Source organism: Crocodylus siamensis, chromosome 3 (assembly GCF_052110815.1).
Source record: "Crocodylus siamensis isolate JL-2025a chromosome 3, ASM5211081v1, whole genome shotgun sequence".
NCBI classification, from domain to species: Eukaryota; Metazoa; Chordata; order Crocodylia; family Crocodylidae; genus Crocodylus; species Crocodylus siamensis.
The window spans coordinates 148,974,650-149,001,276 of record NC_143397.1 but is presented as its reverse complement, the minus strand read 5'-3'; the positions used below and the strand labels follow the sequence as shown (position 1 = coordinate 149,001,276).

The 26,627-nt window shown below is 43.3% G+C and overlaps 1 protein-coding gene across 1 annotated transcript in view; it reads right to left on the bottom strand.

Annotated features, from left to right (window-relative positions):
* The window catches only part of PARD6G (par-6 family cell polarity regulator gamma), a 98,445-nt gene extending 72,148 nt beyond the window's left edge, over nt 1-26,297 (bottom strand). The window contains exons 1-2 of the mRNA XM_090039511.1: nt 25,956-26,297; nt 3,242-3,464 (exon numbers count right to left, since the gene is read on the bottom strand). Of these exons, the coding sequence (XP_089895637.1) occupies nt 3,242-3,464; nt 25,956-26,027 (295 nt within the window). The 5' untranslated portion in view covers nt 26,028-26,297. The remainder of the gene's footprint in view (nt 1-3,241; nt 3,465-25,955) is intronic.
* Between the last annotated feature and the right edge of the window lie 330 nt (nt 26,298-26,627).

Here is a 26,627-nt window from a genome sequence, read left to right as displayed (position 1 = left end):
AGCCTAACCCCTGCCTGGAAAGTGTAAAAGGCTGCAAACTGGAGCGTGCACACTTGCCACAGCTCATTCTGGTCTGATCCCACGTGTTCCTCCTGGAAACAGAGGGGTGTAGGACAGACCCACTTGCCTGCCACCCCTCTGTTTCTGGGAGGAACATGTGGGGTTGGATTGGGAGAAGGTGCAGGACAAACGTGGGCTCCAGCAGCAGCTGATGCCCAATCTGCCTCTGCAGAAGGCAGGCAGCTCAGCCTAGCTGAGGTTGCACCCACATCCTGGCACCCCTGGAAGGGGCTCATAGCACCTTTACTGCTCTAAAGGAATGCCTCCTAAATCAGAGAGGAAGCCACCACAATGCCATCATATATGGTAAAAGGCAGCAAAGGGAACAGTGGAAGGGCATTAGCTAAGAACATATTCCCAGAAAGAAAATACTCATTTGCACACAGTATTTGGGGAACAAACGTCAATTGAATGGTTTCAAGTCCATTTAATAAAAGGTTCCTGTTTATAAAGAAGCTGAAGCCCTGTATTCACTTCAGTGACAGGAATGCATGGTACTACCCCTCAGACTTGCTCAGGGTGGGGAAGAGGGAGAGATGCCTTTTGTCAGTTCCCCATTTGCGCTTTTGTCAGGGTGGCTCTTCCACACAGTCACATGAGAGAAAAACACATTTGGAAACAGGAAAACACAGCTGAAAAGCTCCAGACTTTGGCAAGGGAGTTAGGGCAGGTGTAGAACCTGAAACTACTTTCATTCCTCTTCACCTACAGATTTCAACTTGACTGTGTCCCTTTATTAAATAGCACACCCAATTCACCTCCCTGCATAAGAAATAAGTGAGAGAGATTAGCATCATCTACAATGCCAATCTTTCAAAATGCCAACTAACTCCTAAGCCCTTATTTCCCTCACCCAACTACTCCACTGATCAACAAAGCCCCTGCAACATTGTAGTGATGCGAGGTCAGAGTTCAGTTGTGACATCAGAGTTCAGCTAGACTTGAGGCTTTCAGCAACAAATCTAAGCAAAGCAAAGACTTGCTGCCCTTTGAACAGGGCTGACCCAGAAATGTGTGAAAAAGCTCAAACTGACATAGGCACATCAAAGCCATATAAGTGGTTTCTTATGACCTGTCCTACTAGTGATGTTCACATGACTGCGCAGATCTATGAGTCAGGAATCAAAAGTGCATTGTAGAAGGAAGATGTAACAGGGTCTCTTGCCCAGCCTTGATATTCAACTCTGGGCTATGACATGCAAACTAAAGACCCCCCTCTCACCCCTTTTTGCCCCTCCATCATGTATGAACCAAATGAACTGCTCTCCATTGCCAGACTCTTTGCATATTACTTCGCTACTATATAAAATGAATATTAAATGCTCACACAAAAGAAACCAGTCCAGAGAGGCCAAGTGATTTGCCTTAATGCACAAATCAATAACAGAGCCAGAAATATGACAAGAGATTTAACTTCAGATCCTCTGCTTTAAATCAGTGACATGGCTCCCACAGTTGGTGTCAGGTGGCCAGGCAATTCAAAACAAGGTTTTCCTTTACTTCTGCTTGAGTTTAAAATAAATATCATATTTTGTGGTGTATAAGTTGAGTTTTGAAGCCCAATTTTTAACTCTTAAAATTTAGCTTTGACTTGTATACTGTATCACCATCCCCTGCAAGCAGTGCTGGGCTCGATGCTCAGCTGGCACGGCCAGGCCTGGTGCTTGGCAGCACCTCTCACAGCAGAGGTGGCTGGACTTGGCACTCGGCTGGCGTGGCCCAGGCAGCGCTGATCACAGGGGATGGGGCACGCCAGCAGAATGCCAAGCCCAGCACTACTTGCAGAGGACAGGGATGGGGCCAGGCTGAAAACGCTCGGCTGGTATGGTCCCCTACCCTGCGAGTGGTGTTGCCTGGGCCAGGCCGGCCAAGATGGTCCCGTCTGCTGTGAGCAATGCTGCAAAGCACCGACATGGTGCTGCTCACAGGGGACGGGGCTGGACTTCATACACCATGAAATACAGTAAATAAACACACTATTAGCCAACAGGCACATATGATGAATCTTTAAAGAGAAGGTACAGAGTGAACAGAAGGTATGAACTGCTTCGTTCTCTGTCACAAATGTGAGAAAATTAGTATTTGGAATGTGTAGCTCCTATTAAAGCATGGATGAAACTAAGAGCTATATTTAGTCATACACATCTAGGTCGGCCCGCTATTTGAATATTTTTGTATCATGCTTGATTGACCTTTCATAAGAGGAGAGTGAGAATACCACATTTTAAGGCTTAATTCAGTCTTCTGCCCATGGAGCGATGACATATTTTAACACATCTTCAAACATGACTGAAATGAAACTTTCCAGAAAAGCTCTATATACACATCTGCATTCAATAAAGGCACAAATCATTTAGCTAAATCCAACTCTTGGGTGGGGAGAGGGGGGTGGGGTGGAGGGAATAAGAAAAAGGCTATCTGAAGGTAAAGATGGAACCAAGGTACAGTGCTGTCAACTGGTTTTCATTAAAGGTTAGTAACTCAGGGAACAGACCCAGGGCAAGACTGTGCTACACTTTACCCACCTTGAACTTGCAACGCTAAGCTGTGTGCTTGGAGTGCTATGGAAAATAAAACAAAGCAAAACAAACAAAACACCACACTTTTATATCCTCTTCCGTCCTTTTTGCACTTGTTAACTTAAATTCTGGGAGTCTGCTTAAATTATGACAATCTGAGAAATTTGCCATTTGGGATACAATTAGGGTGGCCATCACAGAGGACAGTCCAGTTGTGCTCTGTCCTCTATTGATATGAAACCCGATGCCTTTATGTCTTGAAGCAAAAAATAGAGGACAGAGGTGTGGGGGTTTGTTTCAATAGCGGACAGAGTAGCAAAAAACCAGAATGTCCTCTATGATGGCTACCCTAGTTACAATACTGTCGGGTCCCACACCAACCCTGCATACCAGTCCTGCATTTGCCAGCCCCCCTTATAAGAGAGTACTCGAAAGGCAGGCAGGAATACTATCCTTTGTGTGTAGTTTATGCCCATCCCCTGCTCTTAGTTTGTTTTAGATCTTCTAGACTATAGGTCAGCAAGGGCAGGGACTGTCTGTTTTTCCCCTATGTTTGTGTAATAATCATCAAAAGGATGCCCCAATCCATCTAAGTAGTTTCTGCAGAACATTTACCCACCACCACCACCACCCGATAGAGATTGCCTTGGAAGACTTCTTACCTTGCCTTTGTATAAAAACCCTGAGCAGTGGGTTTGCACTTGAAACTGCCTTGAAGAAGTTATCGTCGTTATTAATAGGAAGAAGATCCCCGTGTACATCAGCATACCCAATCATCACCTCCGTACTGGAAATGTGGTGAATGTGAAGAACAAGTTTGTAGAAGTCTTCAAACTTTCCTGGCTTGTAACGATCTAGAGAAAATCTTCTGAATTCTGCTCCAAACTAGAACAAAACACAAAAAGGATGTGAATGAACAATACTACACTGCAATACTCAGGTGCTGAGTCAGTATAGCATTTGTTGCATTTTTCCCTCCCTCTTTATATTGTAAACAGCTGGAAGATACAGTTCCAAATCTACAATTACATTCTTGTACCAGGATTCAGTACAATAGAACTGACTACCCTATAAAAATATTACCCCCATCATCAATTTTAGTTTACCAGCTCCAAAGTCAGCTTAATTGCCCCCTTCCCCCCATTTAGAAGTTACCTAAAGGTAATAATAATACATGACTTCAATTGAAGGATTGAAAATTTAACATCTACAGTTCACTATCAGTGTCTCTCGTATCCCTAGAATTACTGATTTCAAAACAAAAAAACAGAGCAGCATTCTCTACATCCCACTCAGCTATTCAAACTAGTTTATAAAAAAATCTTCACATTTCCCCCAAAAAGGGCACACTGAATTTAAACCACAAAACATTTAGAAAGGTATGATGGGTTTGTGAGAGTACAGCTTGTTATTAAAAAGGGACACACAATCACTCTATGTGCTCAAAAGTTTCCTGGTATTTGAGTTGGATGAGAAAAATTATTCTAAGTGAGTTTTTACAGGTTTTGTTATTCTGCCACTTCATTAATTTTATTTTAAATATTCTATGGCTGGCTAAATGACTACTGTTTTTGTGGGGTCTATACATTTTTTCATGTTCTCACCCCAATCCATAACACCAGGTAAAAAGGAAAATTTGATCCATTATACTTTTATCAAGAACAGATTTTAAAAAAAATCTGGTAGAAAATTCAATTGAATTATTTATTTTATTTGACTGTAAAAACAGCTCTACCTCTGCTTTCTAACAGAAAGCTTTGCATATAGTTTCAGAAGCCAAAACATTGTTAAAAATCTGAAAGTGAAATTGGATTACAGAGACTGAACATACGGTACTTTCATTTTTACTCATCAGAAGTCCCAGTAGTTACACTGCTTTAAAAAAACAAAAACAAAACCCAAGTGGGAGTTTCATGCTGAGTAAAAGGCAGTGGGGTGCTCCAAGTTCCCCACAAGAAAGACCTGCAGCTGTTGTAAGAGGACCGACCCTCTCGCAAGCCCTGGTATATGGGCCAGGTGGAAAAGAGCCTCTCGATGTCAGAGGGGATGCTGAATAGAAAGAGTACGGGGCAAGTAGATTCTAGGCACCTCTCTTGATAGTTGGCGACAGGTCGCCTTACATGATTAAATTATGCTCTCCACCAAGGGGTCAGCTACCTTTTCTAACAGTGGACAAAAGTTTGGCGCGTGGTGGTAGGGTGGGCTGCATCAATACCCTGTTGCTGCTCCATTTCTGCTCCCAATCCCTGCTAATGATAGCTCCTCTGGAAAAAATGTGCTGCTGTAAAGCAGTCCAGTCAGAATTTTGACTGGTTAATTTGACAACACACTTTCCAGGGGATGCTGTATTGTGCAGCAGGGAAGGGGGGGAGGGGGAAGAAGGGGCAGTTGACTGCCACAAGAGAGAGAGTAGTGTAACTTGCAGGGTGAAGGGTCAAGTGGGGCATCATCCCCAAGTACCGAATCAAGAGGGTGCACCAGAATACAGCCCTCAAGGAACCCACACTGCTGTCATCACCAACTTTTGTTGGAGAAGCTTGTGTTGAGGCTGCAGCAGTCCATGTCCCCATCACAGCTGGGAAAGCAGTCCCTCCCACCCCTTGGTGAGGCAAGTGCTTGCTTTCACTTTTTTGATGCCATGGATGAGAATCACATTGCATTACAGGTTTAAAGAGTACAAAAGAAATGTTATACTGGGTCAGATCCCAGGTCCATCTAGTCCAGTATCCTGCCTCTCACAGTAGCACAGTAGGGGCTAAGGGGAAGAACAATATGTAGGGCATATCCAGATTGATTTGTCTCCTGACCCTCTCTCCTATATCTTCTATCACAGACTTAGGAGGTATCATTTAGAAGGCTGTAGAGCTCTACTATCATGTTTAATACTTATCCTTCATGAATTTGTTCAATCCCCTTTTGAACCCTATTAAACTATCAGCCTCTATAACATCCTGTGGCAATGAGTTCCACACATTGCACACTGTGTAGGGGAAAAAAAAGTTCCTTTTGCTTGTTTTAAGCCTGCTAACTAATAACTGAATTGTCTCCTCCCCATACTAGAAGCAGGGGACGTACAATAAAGAGAAAATTCCTATTTCTATTCCCTTTTCTGTAATATTTGATGGATTTAAAGCTCTTAAAATTCAACCGGGATTTTCTACAGGGATTTAGGACACTTGAACTGGAAGAATACAATTATAGTGAATGTTTAGACAAAGTTTGTTTTCACATAAAAGGAAACATATGTTAAAGCTTTAAAAAGGGATAATAATAGCAGCTTTATTCCTCCCCTTCCTTAGTCTAAGGAAGGTTTAGTACAGCTCGAAGGATTAACTCAGACCCTGTCTCCTGTTGTCTATACGTCTTTTAAAACCAGTTAGCCACTCTTCCTCTTAATAGAGTTGGCCAGAGGATGATCATTTCATTTCACAGCAGCTTTCAGGGTTTCAAAACCAAGGTTTTCAAGGTTTCAGGGGATCAAGAACATCCCCTTCAATGTTTACATGAAAACAACTGGGCTGTGATGTTTAGCTTGGGATTAAAAGCTGAGTTTTGAGATCTGCACATGTGTTTCTACTTGGTTACAGCGCTGGCCTAGGATGTGGGTAACTCAGGCTCAAGAGCCTGAACTGCCCAGTTCAAAGTGATCAGAGACAAAATAGTCTCCCCTGAACCCAAGTCACCCACATCCCAGGCCAGTGTCCTAGATGCCAAACTGCAGAGTGTGAAAGAACACACTTTCCATTATTTTTTTTCTCTCTCTCTTTGTTCCTCCCCTGCTACTCTGTAAGAGTTTCAACAAAAGCTTCATTAAAACCAAGCACCTCTATAGAGAAAGGTAGTTAGTCATGTTAGTCCGGTGGCAGAACATAGGGGGTGCACGTACACCCCCTGAGAGTGCCAGTGTACCCCCACAGGCTGCACTCTCTGTTTAGCTGGCAGGCAGGGGGGCAGGTAGGAACACCAGTGCCCCAGGCCCCTGCGAGCGCTGGCCAGGAAGCGGCCGTGTCACTTCTGGAAGTGGCCGCAGGACTTTTTGGTGAGTGAGATTGCCTGTGGGGGACCACCCCCTCCCGGCCAATGATTTCGGCTGCCAGGGGACCCCCCCCAGTTGCTGACTGGTGTCGGGGGGGCACGTGCCCCCCCTCCGAATCAACAGGCACCAGTCACCCATGTGTTAGTCTGAAGTCAGGAAGAAGGCAGGGCAGGAAGGCACCTCAGAAACTAACCCAAAAGATGCCAAACACCTTCCATTTCCAGAATGAAGATGAGGAGTCTCCAGCCTTTCAGAGTATTGTACACAGACAGCAAAGGAAGTAGAACACCCACCCAGCCTTGTCCTCTAGATATAAGACAAAGCCAAACCTTGGGGTAAGTTTTGATCTGCATTAAAACATGCATCTCTAATATGTCAAGTTCTGTCATTCAAGCTTCTTCTCAACTATTACCATGAAACAAGATCACTTGCAACTGATCACAAAAAAAAAAAAAAAAAGAGCTAAAGGATTTTTCTGAAGACAGTTTGCTCTTCAAATCTAACTATTGTTTTGTTTTGTTAAGTTCCTGACTAGCAACTTGTGCTGTGCCTGACAAGTCATTTTCTTGCTCAACCTATTAGTTTTACAGCTAGAGAGCCCTAAAACAGCCCTCCCGCAGGCCTGAACTATTACTATTTATCTTGTAGCAGGTAAAGGCAATAGCTTTGGCTGTGCTCTTTAATTACTTAGGCATTTCTGAGAATCCCACACCTCAGCATTAAGGCCTAGCTGTGATTATGTTAAACGCTTATTTAGTCAAAATATAACAAATTAAGCTGCTTGTTTAAAATATGAACAGCTGGGTTCAGTTTGGATTTTACTTCAGAGTACCCACCAAAGTACGCTGAAGCCAAATAAAACAGACCAAATTTGAGTGGAGTCAGAACTGTTTCAACACTTTCTCCAATTTTGAGTGGCACTTTACTTCCATGGACACATTTTAATCTACATTAAAATGAGTAACATATTAATATGAGTAATGAGTAAGCAGTGATGTTTTTATTGGATCAGAGCAGCCTGCAGATTCTTTTTTCCTAGAGTCAGATGACTGAACAAGCCACCAATTTAGGTGGAATTGAACTAGAGACAAAAATAAACCTTGTGTGGATTATGATTAGAACCTGAATCTCTTACTCCACAAGTTTGTCTGTGAAGGCAGGATTTCTTTAATTTAAATGATTAAATGTAATAAGACCAGTGTGTTTGTTGATTAAATGCCAATCCCAATGCTAATAAAACAAATTTATTTTATTATGACTTGTAAATTGCCATGTATGTTCCTGGTACCATACAATACAGATGTATGGTAGTCGGCTCAGAGCAAGAAATCCAAGATCAAGAGCCCCAGTTCCTGAAGGAGGACCTCTGTCCCTGTGTCAAACTTCAGTGATTGCAGCAGACCATCAAGCTGGCCACCTAGAGTAATACTCTTGATAATGTAAATGAATTGGGGTCTGATCCAATAATGTTAAGCAGAGGAGCAAGTTTGTGCATGTGTCTAACTCTGTGAAGTCACCATCTAACCCCAGCAATTCACTGAAATACTTGCTGCAGTGTTTTTGTTACTGATGCAAGTGTGCAAGTAGTTTTACTTGGGTGTAGGTTGTAGCCATGTTGGTCTAAGGATATAGGCAGACAAGGTTCTTTGGATGAATCTGATTTTGTATATGTATGGCTTGTTCAATCATCTTAAGTAGTTTTACTTAAGTTTTTACAAAAATAAAATAATCAAGCCTTAATTTAAGGCAAAAATGCCTAAACTTTGCAGGGAGGATAGGAGAAGGAATGAGGACTCACTTGGTAGGAAATTTAAAAGAGATAACAAAAGTTTGTTTTAAAGGTTAGCATTATTATAGTAATGTGGCTGATTAAGTTTCACTATGATATACAAGGACTGCAGCAAACCATTGTCAATAGGTTCCTTTCAGAGCAAAAGTGCTTTAGCAATGACCACCTGTGCATCTTTCCTAATGAGACTGATAAAGAGTATCACAGTAATAACACTACCACACAAGTGGGAGACTAGATGCCAGACATTGTATTCAACTAGGAAGACTTTTCAGATAACTCCCCCCACCTCCCCACCAGTAACTTCAATTCTAAGCAATTTTTAAGATTGCCATCTCAACTATCTGCTTTCCTAAGCTAAAAAGTAAAGCTTATATTTAGCATATCAGGCAAAAAGAGAGACTGGAACAGAGACTCTGCTGACAGACACCAGCAGAACAATACTTCATTATGAAAAAAGCTAATCCACTTATTAGAATTGTTAGTTTATTGAACAATGAGGCAGGGGAATCTACTTTGACTCTCTTACTCAATGTCAATATTCCAACTGATACAACAGAAGTTAGTGGAAAGGAGGAGTCAAGGGGAATGAAGATAATTTAGTCTGACAGAGCTACTAATGTCTAACAAAACAGAGAGAATCACACATTTGCTTTTCAAACAATACACCCTGTTCTAAGAACCTCTTAAATTATCAGCCAGCCACTAGCCTACTTGTAATAACAGACAGCAAAAAGTACCTAAACTAAAATGCTTCAAAGTTCCCCAGGAACTAGGGTCCACTTCCATAAGAAAGGAATGCCAAGAACAACAAGACACCAGACAAGAGACCAGGAGCTCTGCATAAATTCACATCTAGATAATGGAGAAGGATCATAGAGAGCTGCAGGTTGTTGATTTGCAGCTGTCTGACCAAGCCATAGACCAGTCCTCAAAACCAACAGCAGATCCCAAAACAAAAATAAATAAATTAACCAATGAAAACAAAAATGTAGCCAGGCTTTGAGACTTTCAATTCAAAATGTTTAAGGAAAAGTCCAAAACATGAAGAAGCTTGTGCCAACATGAAAAAAGGCTACTGCAAGCTCAGTGTTTAGACCAGGAGTTGGCAGCCAATGGCCTGTGGGCTGGATCTGGCCTGCAGAGCCGTTTTAAAAGGGCTGCAGGGCTGGGGGGACTTCAGCAGCATTCCTATGAGGGTAGCAGGCTTCGCCCACACTGTGGCCGGGTAGCTGCCAGGTCAGAAGTGCTGGCCCACCTTGGAACCGAGCTGCATTGTTTCAGCCTACTGTTCGTTACCTATGGCCGACGCTGCTTTACACGATTCGAATGCAAATTATAACAGAGAGTAATGTTTAGCAACAAACTTTAATTGCTAGCCACATCCTTCTCACAAAACAGGGTGGCAGGTATATAAAGCACAAAAACAAAACCGTGCGTTGGTTAACACTGTACACTGTGGCTGCCTACAGACATGCTCATTTGCTTTCTAATTGGAATGGCTCCAAGGTCGTCTCACTGTCACGCGTATGAAGCCCCTGCTGCATTTCAAATGGCTGCGGAGGCACTTTAACCAAATCTGGTCAAATGAGCTTTAGATAAAGCATCCTGTGGCCATTTTGAAATGCATGGGGGCACGTGACAGTGAGCCGTTTTAATCAGACTGGCTGTCTGGGAAATGCTTTAATTAACACTGCCCTACGCCTCCCAAGCACATGTATAGGCAGCCGGTGTGGACTACCCGTTCTGTGGGGTCCTCAAGAAGGTAGAGCTAAGGCTGCACCTGTGCAGGGAAAGCACCAGGAGTTAAGGCAAAGCAGTAAGGGAAGGGAAAGGATAGAAAAGGGCCGCCAGGCGAACGGAAGGGTTCAAGGAGAACAGTCAAGGAAGGTTCTGTTCTACACCCTTTAAAACTCCTATTGACTTTATCATGGGCTTTAGTTGGAGTCTCCTTCCTCCTGGACTACATCTTGATGTGGTGGGAAAGCTTGTGTGCTCCAGTGACCTTGAGAATTATGCTGGAGGGAGTATGGCTCACTACAGTCACCTATGGCAGATAGGCCAAAGGGTAGGAGAGACAGTAAAGGTAACCCATTGGTCACCCTGGAAGATCCCTATAGAACAAAGCTGCTAGAGAAAACTATCCAGCCTAACAAGCTTAAAACTCATTCAGATCAATCTGGCACAGGAAGATTGGTGCTAATCTTAAGATTACTGAAGACGGAAGACCGGCATAGAGGCCCGACATTCCAGTGGAAGAGAGGCATAAATGAGTGAATACAGCGTGTTCTCAGACTTCCCTTCTCCGCTCTATTCTGTCCTTTTCCCATCACAAAGTCAGCTATGCCTCACCCCCGATATTCTTTTGCTCCGAGAAGTGACTGGGGGAAGGGGGGAGAGGAAATCCCATAACCATGCTGAGGTCCTCCCCTATAATATGTTCATTCTCTCCTCCTTCAGTTTTAACATCTTCCTCACCAACTTTTCCACCTTAACTCAAATCCCACACCTATGATCTAAACACTGTCCTGCTGATTGTCCTTACTTTTTCTGCTCTCTCTACACACGACCTTGCTATTTTGATCATAATGGAAATGAAAAAATACACTGTGACCTTCCCCCTCCCACTGGGCCTATCCTACACCTCCTACTGCTTTTGACAGAAGTGTATTGGCTGTTCTCCCCATCAGATCCTTTCACTTTGCCCTGGTGATCCCATCCCACCTGCCTCACACTACCCTCCTTACTGTTCCTTGGTCTCACTCTCCTCCGACTCCTTCCTTTACAAACATGCTTATATCTCTTCAATCTTCAAAAAACATTTTCCACTCCTGATGCCACTAGCTTTTCCACTTATACTCCACCTTCCTTTCATTTTTTTGTTCACTGAGATTCCTATTCAAGGTCACTGTTTACAGGTCCTTTCCTCCAATTACATCCAAATCCTCTCCAACATAGTGCACTTAGCCAAAACAACTATCAGTCTCCAATGACTTCTTCCTACAGAAAGAACTCAGAATTTAGACCCATCCTCATTACTTATCAGTAAAATTATATTTTTTGCAGCCAAAAAACCTTTTTTAAACCCTGCCCTACCTTGACTTCCATGGTTCTCTTTGCCTTGCAGTCCCCTTTCCTTTCCAATTGCTCTTTCAGCCTCTTTTATAAATCTACCTTATTCCTAACCCACCTCGTCCATCTCTGGAGGCTCTATAGAGCCTTATCTTTGCTCTTCTTTTTATACCTCCACATCTTATCTGCCAAAGTCAAGCACCATCTCCACACATATTGCTCACAGACCTACCCCTACTGCAGATCTGTCTTCTTCTATCCAAATGAAAATCTGGGCCTGGCTCTCCAGTATCTGTCCACAGATACATGCATTGAGGTGGCCAGTACAGAGTTCTTAATCTTCCATGAACACCTTCTGACTCCTTTTCTCAATTGCTAGGGACACCACCATACTGTCAGTCACTCCCATCTATTGCTTATGCATCACTGTCACTCAGGCCCATGTAGGTCCTCACTTCCAAATCATATTTAAGATGTACAGATTCCTTCTGCATAACACCTTGAAGAAGAGGCATTTCCCATTCGTCCATACATCTAAAACTCGTCTAGGTTCTCATCATCTTGCATTTCCGGTTACCATAACACGCTTCTCTCTGGCCTTGACGTGCCATTTTGCCCCACCCATGGCCTCCCAGAACACTGCTGTGAAAAAAAAAAAAACCCTGTCACTTGGATTACTTCACCCCCTTCTTTGCATCCTTCCATTAACTTCCCTTTAATAGCATCCAACAAGTTACCTGTATTCACTTACAAGGCCCTTCATGGTACCTCCTCTTAAAGGCAATTGACTCCTGCCTTTCTACTTTGCCTACCTCCTCTACTTCTTACTTGTTTTGTTTCCAGACAAGCACCTGCATTTGCTTCCCATGCTACCTTTCCCATGCGGGAGGAGTGTTCAGTAAACATCCACAAGCCATTTCATTGTTCTTCAAATACCTCCTTCAAACTCTCTCTGCGTACACACCCCTTTACAATATGTACTGGTATGCTGAGACCACCAATTTTTATGCTGACCAGTACTGGCTCTATGTCCGTGTATTCTCCTGTCTGTCTGTATCCTTCTGTTGACTTTGGTTTTATGATTGTAAGGTCTTTGAGGTACAGACTTCGTTTCACTTGTTCAGAGCAGTGGTTTTCAACCTGCCGTCCGCAGACCTCTGGGGGTCTACAGACTATGCCTAAGGGGCCACAAAAGATGACTATGATTGATCTTAAGTAAGTGAATACCCACACGTACAATTCAAAAGGGTCCACACCTCCATTTGAAATTTCCAAAGAGGCCTGCACTTCCATTTGAAGTTTTTTTAGGGGTGCACACATGAAAAAAGGTTGAAAAAAATTACAGGTTTGTAGCTTAGAAGGTGGGGCCCTCACGCTTGTCTATCATGGCCCCCTAGCCACATGTCCCAGCACATTTCAGGAAGCTATATCGTGCTACAGCATGGAGCAAAGCACCAAGATATGCTCAGGTACAGTGCAAACACTACTCAGCCACAGAGTTGTGTTGCCAATGCCAAAAGCAAATAAATTAGCATGCTTAACTTATTGCAGGCTAGGCCTCTGGCAAGAGCCAAACACTAGTAGATGTATTTACTAGAAGAAATTAAATCATGTGAGCTGCAGACATACTCCACCTTCAAAACCCACTCTAGTAACAAAAATTATTACCGGCTTAGTTAAAACCATTCCTAAACTTTGCCAGAGGCTTTCTACATTTTGACTGCACAAACAATTGCAGACGAGTCATTTGAGGCACACACCTGAACAAACCTGATCAGCAAATGTGAACAACATTGTAGGCGAAGCAGGAGATGGCCTCAGGCTTGGTGGCCATGGGATTTGTGCGCCGCACCCTCCTTCTTCACATTCCAAACTAAATTTGCTTCAGGAAATTCCAATGGGACAGGGAATAACCCCACACTCAGAGCCAGGGAGGTGGGCTGGGAACTTAAAAGGTACATTTTGCATTTTTGTCCTTATTTATATTTCTGTTGTAAGCCAGAATTTACATTCGGGGGCGTGTTTTGGTTTTTTTAAATTACGCGTTAAGGGTGCAACGAGAGAGCAAAGAGGCAAGCAAGCATTTAAAGAATAATTATAAAGGACCACTGAGGAAAGCCAGTATTAACTGGGTGTGGAGCAGTCTTGCAGGCCTCTGTTAAACAGGGCTTCCAGCAACTCCAGAATTTTAATGGAAGACAGATATCGATTCTGGCTTCAGCTCCAAACCAATAACCTTTTGCTCCATAAAGAATTGGGTGGTCCAGTCACATCCCAGAGCATGTTACCTGTATATTTCCCTTGTTAGGGGACTGCTGTGCAAAATGCAGCCTGGTTTCAAAGTGCCAATGATACACTGGAACAACACTGATGTGTGGACAACTCAACTATGCTTGCCCTATCCAGTTCACAGTAGGTTGGCATGACTCGCTTGCAACAGTTACTGTACTCGGCCGTACCATAGTCACAGCACCTGTATATGCTACGTGTTAATACATATGAAAAAGCAATCTCGAAGAATGTTTATAAATAGGAAGGGCTTGAAGCTTGTTATATTTCTTTCAGGGATGTATTTGGTAGCCGTGTTGGTCTAAGACAAAGAGAAATGCAAAATACTAGAACTCTTGGTTCAGAGACGATACCTGCCTTATCTGTACATCAAAGAGCAACTTACACAAAAACTCTCTTGTGGACCCAGAGGAACAGACATCTACCTTCAGCTGTGCAAAATGAAGTTTATTTTCTACCTATGGGGACTTTTACCATCTTTAATTTTCCCTCAGCCTGAAGATGGGCACATGTGCCCAAAAGCTTGTAAAGAAAGATACATGTTTTTGCGATTTCTTACTTGTTATACTTAAAATCGTCCAGGATAGTCCATACTGTAGGTGACTGGGACAGCAAAAGAAGAGAGGACAGTAGTTGTTCTTTCCTTTCTATCATTCTCAAATAATGTTGACAAAGAACATGCCATTTTCCTTTCATTTCCCATCACCTTTTACAAATGTACTTGACTTGCCATTCATCAAGTGGAATACTTTGCCTATTGCAACTCTTCAACAATGCCCTGGCCTGCTACAGATACCAAGACCCCTGGGCCCATAGACTGGACAGGTCATGTTTAATAGATATGACCACTCAAAGAAGCCTTCCCAGTTTCAGAATGAAGGCTTCCTATAACTCAGGAAAGACACAGGACTTGCTTTGCCCTGCTAGCTTGCTGGCACTGTACTTTACAGAAAAATAAAGCTAGTTTCTGCACGGAGGAGCTCCGATGTTTTGGGGGCCAGCATTGTTGAAGTGTCAGGCTTCTCTTTCAGTTCACATGAGATTCATGTTTACAGACCAACATCTTTTTGACTTTGGAACTAGATTTTGCAGAAATCCAGAAATAAAATACAGCTAATCCAGTATGAGTAAAGTCAAGCTTGGTTTGGCATCTTTTCTCCATTTAAAATGGCAACAATATATTGTGGGTTTTTCCAAGTATTCATTACATTTAGTCTGGATATAAATAAATCACTTCCATTTCACAGCTTACAACAAGAAATTAAATCAACTTACACTTCGTAGCAACATTTTGACTGAGGCTTTGGGGTTTTTTTTTTACTCTAGTTACTAGATGTATATGTGTTCAGGAAGAATTCCAAACTTAAATTCTATTTTTGATATCAAAGTAGGTACACAAAATATAATATTTTAAGCAGCGTTATTTGAATCCCGATAAAAAGGAAAAATGGTTTATTCTTTTAAAGACATGGGGCCTACTTCAATTCCAGTTTAAGTCCCAAAGCTAAAGTCACCATTGGCTTCAGTGGGCCTTAGATCAAGGACGAAGAAGCTTTTTAATCAAGCCAGCGGGATGACATAACTTGGTGTTTAGGACATGAGTCAAGCTACTGTGGATTGGTTGACATCAGTTTATAGGCTGGTTTTCACTGCAGTTCTTAAGGTTATAATACAAGATGATATTCACAGGCAACAGAAGCATTCAGTTGTACGATGTTGATGTGGGTATATAATATTTCAATTGCTGAAGTGCATATACAGCAGCTACGTTGATTTTTTGAACAAAAAAAGTTTTTGTTTTTTTTTTGCCGCTGACTATGCCTTTGATTCACAAAGGAGAATAGAGTACATTAGCAGGACAACCCACAAGCTGTTTGAGTGTTTCTCCATGCTCACAATTATTTTTAATAGGGCAGATTTGCTGGAAGACTTTTACTTGTGTGCGCGCGCACTTGGTTATCTGCAATATTACTTGTGCAAAAGCAGAGTACAGCTGAGACCAAGGAGATGTGACCTGCATTGGAAAGTTTCATTCCATATCATGATCTTTATTTGTCCTTACTGGGTACATTCAAAATTGATTATTATTAGAGGCCTATTAAAAAACTAATTGCAGTATATAGCTACAGCACCAAATGACCAAATATTGTACTGCGGTAAAGCAAAATTAGGGATGGAATAATTAACATAACAACCATAAAATTCTATTTATATGTTGACCAGTAGTGAGTTTGATTATCTATTGTAGAAGGATGCTGTTTGCAGTTTCATTATAGAAAGTCAACTTTTACAAAAAAGAACGCTGCTGTTTCTCATGGTTAATACACAGTCAATTCTGCTTAATTTGCCACTCCAAGGGGATTGCACATAAACAGTCAATTACCTGGTAGTGATCAGTTATCAAACGTTGATAATAGGAAGGTAGAAAGCAGAGGGCATTGGCATGGAATTGGAATGGTGATGAATTAAACAATAGTAGGAAATTATTCCATAGGTGTATTAGCCACAGTTTACAGTAATTTACTACTGTATGCCATGAAAATAGAACCACACCAGGAAAAAAAGGGATGCTTCTGATCCTTAATCATTTTTATTTTCCAAGCAGAAGATCTGACAAATAACTTCTTCAAAGGTTTTTCTTTTTAGAAGTCATTTTAAAAGGAAACAACGTGCATCTTTCTTTACTTCTTTTACATTTACTTTGCCTGTGGAAAATAAGGTAAATAGACTAAGATGCATATTATCTTTTTTTCCCTTTTAAACAAAGTTGCAGAATTGAGGACCTGCAAAATAAATAAATAAATAAATGCCCCCTCAGCTTTTTCCAAAGACATAGTAAAGCTACAGTATTCTTGCCAAATGGAAAAAAGAAATACAGATCTGTGTTTTAATATCTGTCCTCTAATGTGTAAAGTTGTGAACATTTAAAAAGTTCTTTATTTTTACTCAGATTTGGAAAAAAAACCCTTATTTTAAAGAAGTCTTCAACTTGAGCCTTTCAGCAGTTGTAATTAAACAGGGAGTCTCACGATGAATGCAAGTATTTTGATCATAAAGTTTGCATTACTGTTTTTACAGCACACAAGCAGCGGACAGCTGGTTCCATCTTTGAATACCTTAAAATCTAACCAAAAATACAAGGTTTCTGGGATTTTTAAAAATCTGATCTATCAGCAATCTGGAGTTCTTAAAGCCTGGGTAAGAAGGTAAAAATGGGCTTAGGGGAAAAAAAGTCCTTGAAAGACTGTTTCCATAAGCCTGAGGTAGATATCTTTAAATGGAAAGACAGATGAAGTTCTTTGGGTAGATCTGATATCTGATATTTTATTAGACCAACTAAAGTAGTTGGAACAATTCTTTGCAAGCTTTCAAAAACACTCTTCTTCAGTTTGTACCCAAAAGCTAGCAAATATGACTTTTTCCAACTATTTTAGTTGGTCTAATAAAATATATGAGATTTAGCAAATGTCCTTAGACCAACACAGCTACATCCAACACACCTCAAATGGAAAAGACACTCTACCTTCCACCAAACTGACGGAAGAGCAATTGAGAGCTGGACACATGAGAGAATACAGCATTTATAATGACAAGTAAAGTACTTATAACGTGACAAAACACAAGTTTGAGTTTTTGTCCAATTCTGGCAGATTCCAAGAGTACCTGCCTCAGTAGGCTGCAGAGTTGTTTTAGGTCTGTTTTACAGAAAAAGCTACAGAAAAGTAAAAGGGGTTAAAAAATTAAATTTTATTTCTGCCTGGGGAAAAGTATTAACTTGCTTCCAAACAGGTTTCTCTTCCCCCATTATGTCATGCAGCAATTGAATATAAAACCCTTGTGTTCATGGGTCTTTGGGTTTTGTTTTGTTTTGGGGGGGTTTGGGGGGGGGAGGAGCAGGGGGCAGTGTGGGTCGAGAAGGGAAAAGAGGGAAGGGAAAGCAAAGAGAATTGCTAAACCTTTCAGCCAGAGACCTCTTCTTGAGGATGCAAGTGCTTAAAGTTTTTAAAGGTTGCCACAGTAAAGCAGCAATCTAATGTTTTTCCCCCAAACATCTTCCACTCAGTCAAATAATCACCTTTCACATGTTTTACAGACTTCAGCGATACCACAAAGACTTTTATTTCCTTAAGGACTTTTATCCAGGAAAAAAAGTAACTGCACAGCCACATCCAGATGAGCGTGGATGTGCGATATGGCAGCAACACATGTAAACGTTCGCTGCACTGCTACCTTGCAGCACAGGGTTTGTTTGTTTTTGGGGGGTGTTTTTTGACTGTGGGAGATCCCAAACTCAAAAAACCCCACATGCCTTAAAAAAGTGGAGTGATACACATGGTGGAGCACATGCCACCCAAAACCAGAGCCTGGCCTGCTGGATCCATGCTCCAGCTGCCAGCCAGGCTCCCAACTGCAGGACTGCCGTGGCTGCAGCTCCCAGAGGCCCCCAGGACCCCAGGTAAAGCTGCTGGGGCCAGCACAGTTGCTGGCTCCAGCCTCCTCTACCCCACTTGGGGTAACCTGCTGCATGCCACAGTGCGCGTGGCATGGGTGTTCCCCAGGGACAAGTAACAGTGGCATAAGGTGTGCCGCTGCTACTTGTCCCTGGGGAAACAAACACCTGTGCTCATTTGGATGTGGCCAATATGCCCACTGGACAGTGATGAGGTTTTTAAAATTTAGGGAATCACGTGGTAGATGCTGAAAAAACACTTGAGGGCCATGTTTTCAGCTGCTGTAAGTCAGCATGGATGCAATGAAATCCAAGGCAATCAGTTTATTCATACCAGCTGAGAATCTAACTTACATTTTTCTGGGTTTTTGGTTGTAGCTGTGTGGGTCTAAGGACATAGGCAGGCAAGGTTCTTTGAGTAGATGTGATCCCTTTTATTAGACCAACTGAGTAGTTGGAAAAAAGTTCTTGGCAAGCTTTCAGGCACAATCACCCTTCTTCAGGCAGAGGGAGTCTCAGATAGGAAGTCTCTGCTCTACTGAGACTCCAAGGAATGAAAGAAGCTAAAAGTGTGACAGGATGTCAGTGAGAATGTAAGTAGGTAGAAATTAGGAAAACAAAAGGTAGAGCAGGGAAGGGAGGAGGGAAAGCAGTGTGGGAAATAAAGCCAAAGGTAAGTAAGGGAGACTCACTACTAGTCTTAATACTAATACTAAACTTGCTTACTATTACTACTACTTACTACTACTATAGAGTCTCCCTTGCTCACCTTTGGATTTTTTCCCCACCTCCCTTCCCTGCTCTACCTTTTGTTTTCTTAATTTCTACCCATTTACATTCTTACTGACATCCTGCGATGTCACACACATCCAGTGATGTCATTCTCACTGCCATCCTGCTTCTTTCATTCCTTGCAGTCTCAGCATAACGACTTCCTATGCCTGAAGAAAGGTGCCCAAAAACTTGCAAAGAACTTTTTTCCACCTACTCAGTTGGTCTAATAAAAGATACCATATCTACCCAAGAACCTTGCCTACTTACACACTCAATTTGCCAATAAAGAGAAGACAAAGGTCTACAGTCCATTTGTGTTTGGTACTGGTGAATCAGGAACAGTGTCCGATACTCTTACGCTTAAATCAGAGAGGATAGTTAACATTACCGGCTATTAGATTATTTGGATGGGACACATAAGGATATACTTCAGTTGCTCATGGGGGCTTAACAATCTGTCTTCAGAAAGCAAGCATAGAACATGTGGATGTAGTAATTGCATACTTCACTTTTCACTCAATGATCTCAATGTATTTAAAATAACACACTTTAGATATGAAAAAATAACAAGAAAAGATGGATGTCTAGATGAAACTTAAAGTCAGGAGAAAGAATTCCATTAATTACGGTTCAATCCATTTTTTTCACCTCATGGCCCACGAATATACAGAAAATCAGTGCAAAAGCTAGGAACATAACCAACTCTACAACATTAACATCTAGCCTCCTTTTTTCATCTCTTGCCATACATTAGGAACACACAAGTGTAATGAGATTTGAATGCAAAAATAAATGCTTCTTATCTAGTAGAATGCATGCTGTCATTGCATAAGCATATTCAATATTCTTCTCCCCTCTAAAAAAGTGAAAAAGGCTAAACAACTGACTTTTGAGATCCTGCCTTCTAAGGAAAATTAACTCCAGATTCACTAGCTTGGGTATAATTTCATGCTTAGTTCTCATAAGGATCATTGCTGCATCATAAATGTTGTAATATACTAGACTGCTAGTGGTTTCTTATGGCCAGATTACTTCTTGCTTCAGAATAAGAGTGGACAGATGTCACAGAAAAAAAAAAAATAGCAGACCACTGTTCATCACATCTCCCACAAATATTTTTGGAGCTCCTCCACATCCTGAGCCACATTTTTGGAGCTCCTCCACATCAAGATAACAGGAGCTTGAAGCTTCCTGCTTCAAGCTTGTGCACTAAGATACCTCCTTGCTTAAATATTCCATTAAAATGAAAGGGATTCCAGCCTTCCAAAGTCTACCATTTCCCTAGTTTCTCAGAAAAGCTTCTGAAAACTCACTGATCCCAAGTGAATTTCATACTGCATACAGCATCCAATACAAGAACTAGGGGGTAACAAAATTAATCTAGTAGGTAGTCAATTTAAAACTAACAAAAGGAAATTCTCTCTCACACTGTGTGCAATTCAAGTGTGGAACTCATTGCCACCAGACGTTGGGGAAGCTGGCAATTTAGCCCCATTCAAAAAGGGATTGGACAAATTCTTGGAGGAAAGGGCCAGCTGTAGCTATTGAGCATGAGAGTTAGGGTTAAGAATTTCCTAGACCTCAGATGCTGGACGATGCAAGTAAGAGGAACAGTGGAAAAAAACCCAGTTTTTGCAGCATCCACTCTCTGCCATTGTGTGACAAAAGCCCATCTGATGTGCCAAAAGATCATGGGCGTGGGCCCATCATGGATAGCTGTAAGTCCTCCTTAATAAGGGAGGCCATCAATTAAATCAAAGAGATAAATAATGAGAAAACAGGAAGGCGAGTGAGGTCATATGTTAAGAACAAGGGATGCAGAAGGGGATGCTGAACAACACACACCAGGCAGCACCCACTGCCCCCTGAATGAGTCACATGGGCTTATGGTCTGACCCAGTAAATGGCAATTTTTATGTTTCTATGTTCTTACGCATTTGTCTCAAAGGCCATAGTGTTTGAAGACAGGTGAGAAAATATGAATTCTCATATTCGACTTTTTAGTTCTCACACAGGTTTGGACAGGATTCCCCATTTCAAAGAGGTGATTGGATCCTAAACGCTTAAAAGGCTGATAGCGTACAGCTTCCAGGAACACTGTTACTGACTAGAGGAGGATATTCTTGCATTTTTTATACTTTTATTTTTAACTACAAATACACACGCACTTTTTTTGGCTGGGAAGTGGCTTTGCTAGTCAGGTCAGAGGACCCAACACACCAAAATGCACCAGGACTCATCTAGTTTGGTATCTATCCCATGTCTAGCAATGGGGCATCAGTGCTCCAGTGAAAGGAATAACACAGATACAGCATAACTGACAAAAAGTAGCATCATTATACAATTAAAACAGTTTCTTCCTGACTCTGGTTGACCAGCTACGCCCTAAGTACGAACATTAGTTGTTAGCAGACATGTAAACTTTGTAGACAGTATAACACAAACGAATAGATGCAGCACTGAATTCAGTAGCCTCAGCGACTTGACAGAACTTGCTACATAATTAACATTTAATCTAGAAACACATAGTTGTGAAATTCAAAGAGTTAAAGTTCCCACTGTTATACTAACCTAGATGCACTGCGTAACAGTTCAGAATCACTGTTGGATACCTCAATATATTATCTGCAGTATTTAAAGATGTCACCTTAAAATAAAATGAAGTGCCATTTTTATATGCATTTTCTTGGCTTAAAGATCACCTCTTGACAACAGCAGTGACACACTGACCCTGTCTCAGAGAAGGAAGACCTTCCAGTACTCCCTCTCTCCCCAAACTATCTCCGTGTCCCCATAAATCAACAGTCACACATGAACATTTACATTTCTACAGGTGGGAAGAGCTATAAAATTAAACATGAAGCCATGTTAATGCAATAGGAAGTGGAGAATTAGGGCACTTTTAAATGTGTGCCAGAGATGAGGAGGACGGCACTTTAATCAGAGTGGCTCTGAGAGCCACTCTTATTAAAAGTGCCACAGCATCTCACGTATTCAGCATCCCATGATTCAAAACAGCGGCAGAGGCGCCTGAACTAGTCAAGCACCCCCACTACCATTTTGAAGTGCAGGGACACTGATACAAGAGATACATGAGGCTCTCCAGCAGACTTGATCAATCGGTTGTGTACAAGCACCCTTGGAGTTTTACTTCAATGATCTGCAGAATTTACGCTTGTGTTTTGACAGTGCAGGGACCTGAAAATGCAGATCAAGTGCACTGGGTATACGGCTAGTTGACTGGACTGTGTGCACATGCTGGAGGATTTCTTGAGATGCGTACTGAGCATACAAAGCGCTCTGGTTCTATTATGCACAAAAATTTAAGTGGACTGCCTGAGTAAGAAGCAGCCAGAAGGCTCTTAAAACTCCATTAACCCTACAATACCACCATCCAGGCAGGAAATAGGCGCTCCAAAGCTACATTTTGGATACCACCTTGAAAAAATCCCAAAGAACCAACACATATGGTAACCATTCTGCTGAATCCAGGCCCACAGACTGCACAAAATCTGAATGGCTCTCTCAAGGGAAAAGGTACATGCTGAATGAATTGAATCGAACAGCTCCATTAACAGCAGTCGTGGGAGATGGAGAGCAGACTATAAGCCTGGGTGCTCTACCAAATTAACCCATTTACATGGCTTCTGAGTGATTCTGGAATGCTGTGTGCTATTTCAGAAGGCATTTATTTTATTCCTTCCCCCCCTCCCCCCACAACCCCACCATGTGTTTAATCCCCACTGAAGTAGCTACAAAGTTTTTCAACCATGCTGCTAGACTTTAAAAAGCCATGACGTTCAATGCTTAAGTGTCAGACTTATTGTTCCACTCAGAGGGCTAGGTGGATTTGATCAAACAGCAGCACTAACTTGTCTCTTCTTGCTGATACTGAATGGTAAGAATTTCAGCCCAAAGGGATTTTCTAAGACAGGCAACCGAAAACAGGATTTAAAAAACCATAGAGCCACATCAAGCTTAGCTACAGGGCAACAACTGCAACATATTCCTGTTGTCCATTACAGTACAGGCAGTCCTTGGACTTAAGACGAGGTTTTCAGGAACCAATCATGTCATAAGTCAAAATGTTGCAACTCGGAACCAATTTTCTCTTAAGAAACCATGTTAAAAATGGGGGATTGGTTCCTGAACCAAGGCCTGATACCATATTTTCACTAAAAATACCCCAGAATTTTGTACTCAGTCAGTTATAGATGAGTAATATAGCTACATGAATGTATTTATATTGTAAATAGCAATCATATTGATTTGGAAGGACTTCTTTGAGGTGACTTTGCTGGACTTTTTGAAGGGCTCCTGGTTGGACTTTTTGAAGGGTTCTTGGCTGGAATCTTCCCAGGAGTCTTGGCTGCAGGTTTTGCTGGAGCCTTGTCTGCTTTCTTAAAGAAAATGTCCAAGGAAGTTTGGACAGATGTTCTCCAGGAAGATGAGCGACGAAGCGAACTTGTTTGCTAGCATGGCATCGCATCGGATCAAGCGTTGTAAAGTAGAAACTGACATCATGAAGTTGAAACAGGGTGTCAATTTATAAACTTTGTGAGTGTGAAACATAATTCGAAGCGTTGTAAGTTGAGGACTGCCTGTACTCTACCGCGCAGGTATTTACCACATCAGACATGGTAAAATGAAGGCAGTGAGGTTAAGTGATCTGACCAAAGTCACATGGCAGGGCAGTGGCAAAACTGGGAAGAAACCCTAGTCCTCTTTAGCCTCGATTCTCAGTGATTTCAGCACCAAACTCGCACTGAAATCAGCAGGCATTAGGTACCTAAAATACCTCTTGAAAACCTGGCCCTGTATGCCAAGTACTTGGACAGTTTTCTACTGTTCTGCAGTAAAGGTTCTCAACTACAGCTGGAGAGACAGCAGAATTGCTTGCAATGGTTCAGGATCTTGCTATTCAACTCGTTCCATGGATTTTTATTTATTTATTTTTTCTGGCTTTTTTAGTTTACTGTTACTTGGGAACCGGAAGCAGCTGGAATTCTGTCTCATGTCTCAGTATATATTTAAGATGGATGTAATTTACTTCTCATTACAAACACCAGCCCTGTCATTGGCTGCCTTGGTCCAAGGCAGGCAGGCAGGCTTGCTCAAGTTCAACATTCCCTAGGGGGCCCTTCAGAAAGCCATCAAGCTAGAGCAGATGGCGGGGTAGAGCAGATCAGGACGCACATAGCAAGAGTCTCATCTTTCCAAAAGAAGCTCCAGAGGACAACATGCAGCTCCTTAGGAGTTGAACTTTTTTTCCCCCAACAAAGGGAAAAAGAAAGGGAAAGGGGGGGGGGGGAAATCACCAGATAATCAGGTGATCACAGAAACCCAAACAAGTTTAAACATGACTGCACGGCTGAAGACGTGAAGCAAACATGACAGCACAGACTCAGGCTGAGCTTGCTTAAAGGAGCCTGAAAAATTGGAAGAGCAGAGGGGCAGCCACTGCTAGACCCGCTCAAGATAAAAGGGATCCGAGGCAATTTTGATGAGTTTCCTATAAAAAGCCTGTGTGCGTGTCTCTGTATGTGTGCGTCTCTCTCTCGCTGTGTGTGTGTGTGTCCGTGCATCTGTGTGTCCCTGTGTACGTCTCTCTCTCTCTCTCTCTCTGTGTGCATGTCCCTGTGTGTGTGCACACGTCTGTGTCTGTGAGCATGTTTCTCTGGGTCTGTGAGCCTCGCAGTCTGTCTGTGTGTGTGTGTCTCACTGTATGTTTCACTGTGTGCCTCACTCTGCGTGAGTCTCTCAGTCACTCTCCCTCTCAATGTGTGTGTGTGCACATGCGTCTTGCACACACCATGCGCACGTGCCTCACGCACTCTCAGCCTGGGCACATCTCGCTGTGTGCATCTCACTCTTTCACTCTGTGTGCTTGTGTGTCTTGCTGTGTGTGTGTGCGTCTCTCTTTCACTGTATGTGTCTCATTCTCTCGCTCTCAGTCTGCGAGTGTGTGTCTGGCTCACTGTCAGTGTGTGTGTGTGTGTGTGCGCGTGCGTGTGTGTGTGCGCACGCGCCTCGCTCTCACTGTCTCTCTTGCTTTCTCTCTGTGTGCGTCTCGCTCAGTGTATGTGTGCATCTTGCTCTCACTGTGTGTGTCTTTCGCTCTCTCACTGTGCACGCGCATCTTGCTCTCTCTCACTCTGTGTGTGTGTATGTGCGCATCTCGCTCTGTGTGTGCGTGCATCTTGCTCTCTCTCGCTGTGTATGCGCGTCTGTCTGTCTCGCTCTCTCTCTCTGTGTGCATGTGTCTCTCTCTCTCTCTCTCGCTGTGTGTGCATGTGCATGTCTGTCTGTCTGTCTTGTCAGGCCAGCCACAGCTACCTTGCGGGCATTCACTGAAGTCCACGCTCAACTTCTGAGTGGCTGTATGCAGCAAAACAATGGCCGGTTTACATAAAAGCTGGCAAACTTTTTTCCTGCTCGCTCTGGATCCAAGCCGCTGCAACAAGAGATCGACTTGAAAGGGAGCGGAGTGGAAAGCTGCAGCATTGCACCCACAGCCCAGCCCACCCCCTCTACCCCCTTTCCCTTCAGGATGAATCCGGCTGCGATAGAGCCTAGTGGGCTTCTAGCCCCTCGGCTTTTGTGCCTCCTTTTGTGTCAACAGCCCCTGGCCGCCAGCATGCTGCCCACACAGCACAAACCTGCCCTGCCTGCAAAACTGGACCGACAACGTCCAGGCGCCCTAGATACTGGGGAAAGCCGCTCTGCCCGCGGATGCAGGGGGTGGGGTAGGCAGCATCCCCCACTCCGCCCAGGGCGGAAGGAGAGCAGCTGCCACCCGCGATCCCCTGTGCGACAACTTAGGACAGACTTTCCATCAGGAGAAACAACGACCAAAAAAAAAAAAATAAAAGCTGGGGGGGGTCCTCCATTCATTGGCAAGGAGGGGGAGGAAGGAAGAAAGGAGCTGCTGCGTCCCCAGCCGAGCTCGCCCCGCGATCTCCTCACCTTACTCTTCACTTCCACCGCGCTGCAGTCGGGGGAGCGCAGAGTCTGAGACTTGTTAAAACTCCGATTCATGTTTCCGGCCCCCCGCGTCTCCCCGCGGCCGCCGCCTCCTCTCCGCCCTCGCTCCGCAGGGGCCGCCGGCCCCGCTGCCTCCGCCTGCGGGGCGCGCCCCCGCCCGTGGAACGCGGCCGCTCCGGACGTTCCAGCCTTTGTCCCGCCCGCCAATCCGAGCGCCCGCCGCGCTCCCCGCGTTCCGCTCCGAACAATCGCTCCGCCGCAGCCCGCAGCGCGCCCGAGACTCAAAGGCAGGGCGGGAGGAAGGCTGCCCGGCCCGGGCCACGCCTCCCGGCCGGCCTCCCCTTCACCCGCGCCCCTTCCCCCGCCGCGGGAGGTAGGCTCCTCCTCCTGCCTCCAGAGGGTGCGCGTGCAGGGCTACCCGCGGCCCTTCTTGCTGGCTGGAGAAGCCGCGCAAGGGGGCTGGCTGCGTGGGGCTGCTTAATGAAGGGGGTCTCGACTTCTTTTGTACCGGGACACCTGGATGTAGGCATGGGTGAACCCAGCAGCTGCCTGGATAGAAAGGGGCGAAAGGACAGAATGAAAACAAAAAAAATATGATTGCAAAAAAAAAAAAAGTTTTAATACAGGTTTCCCTCGCATTATGCTCTACTTGCA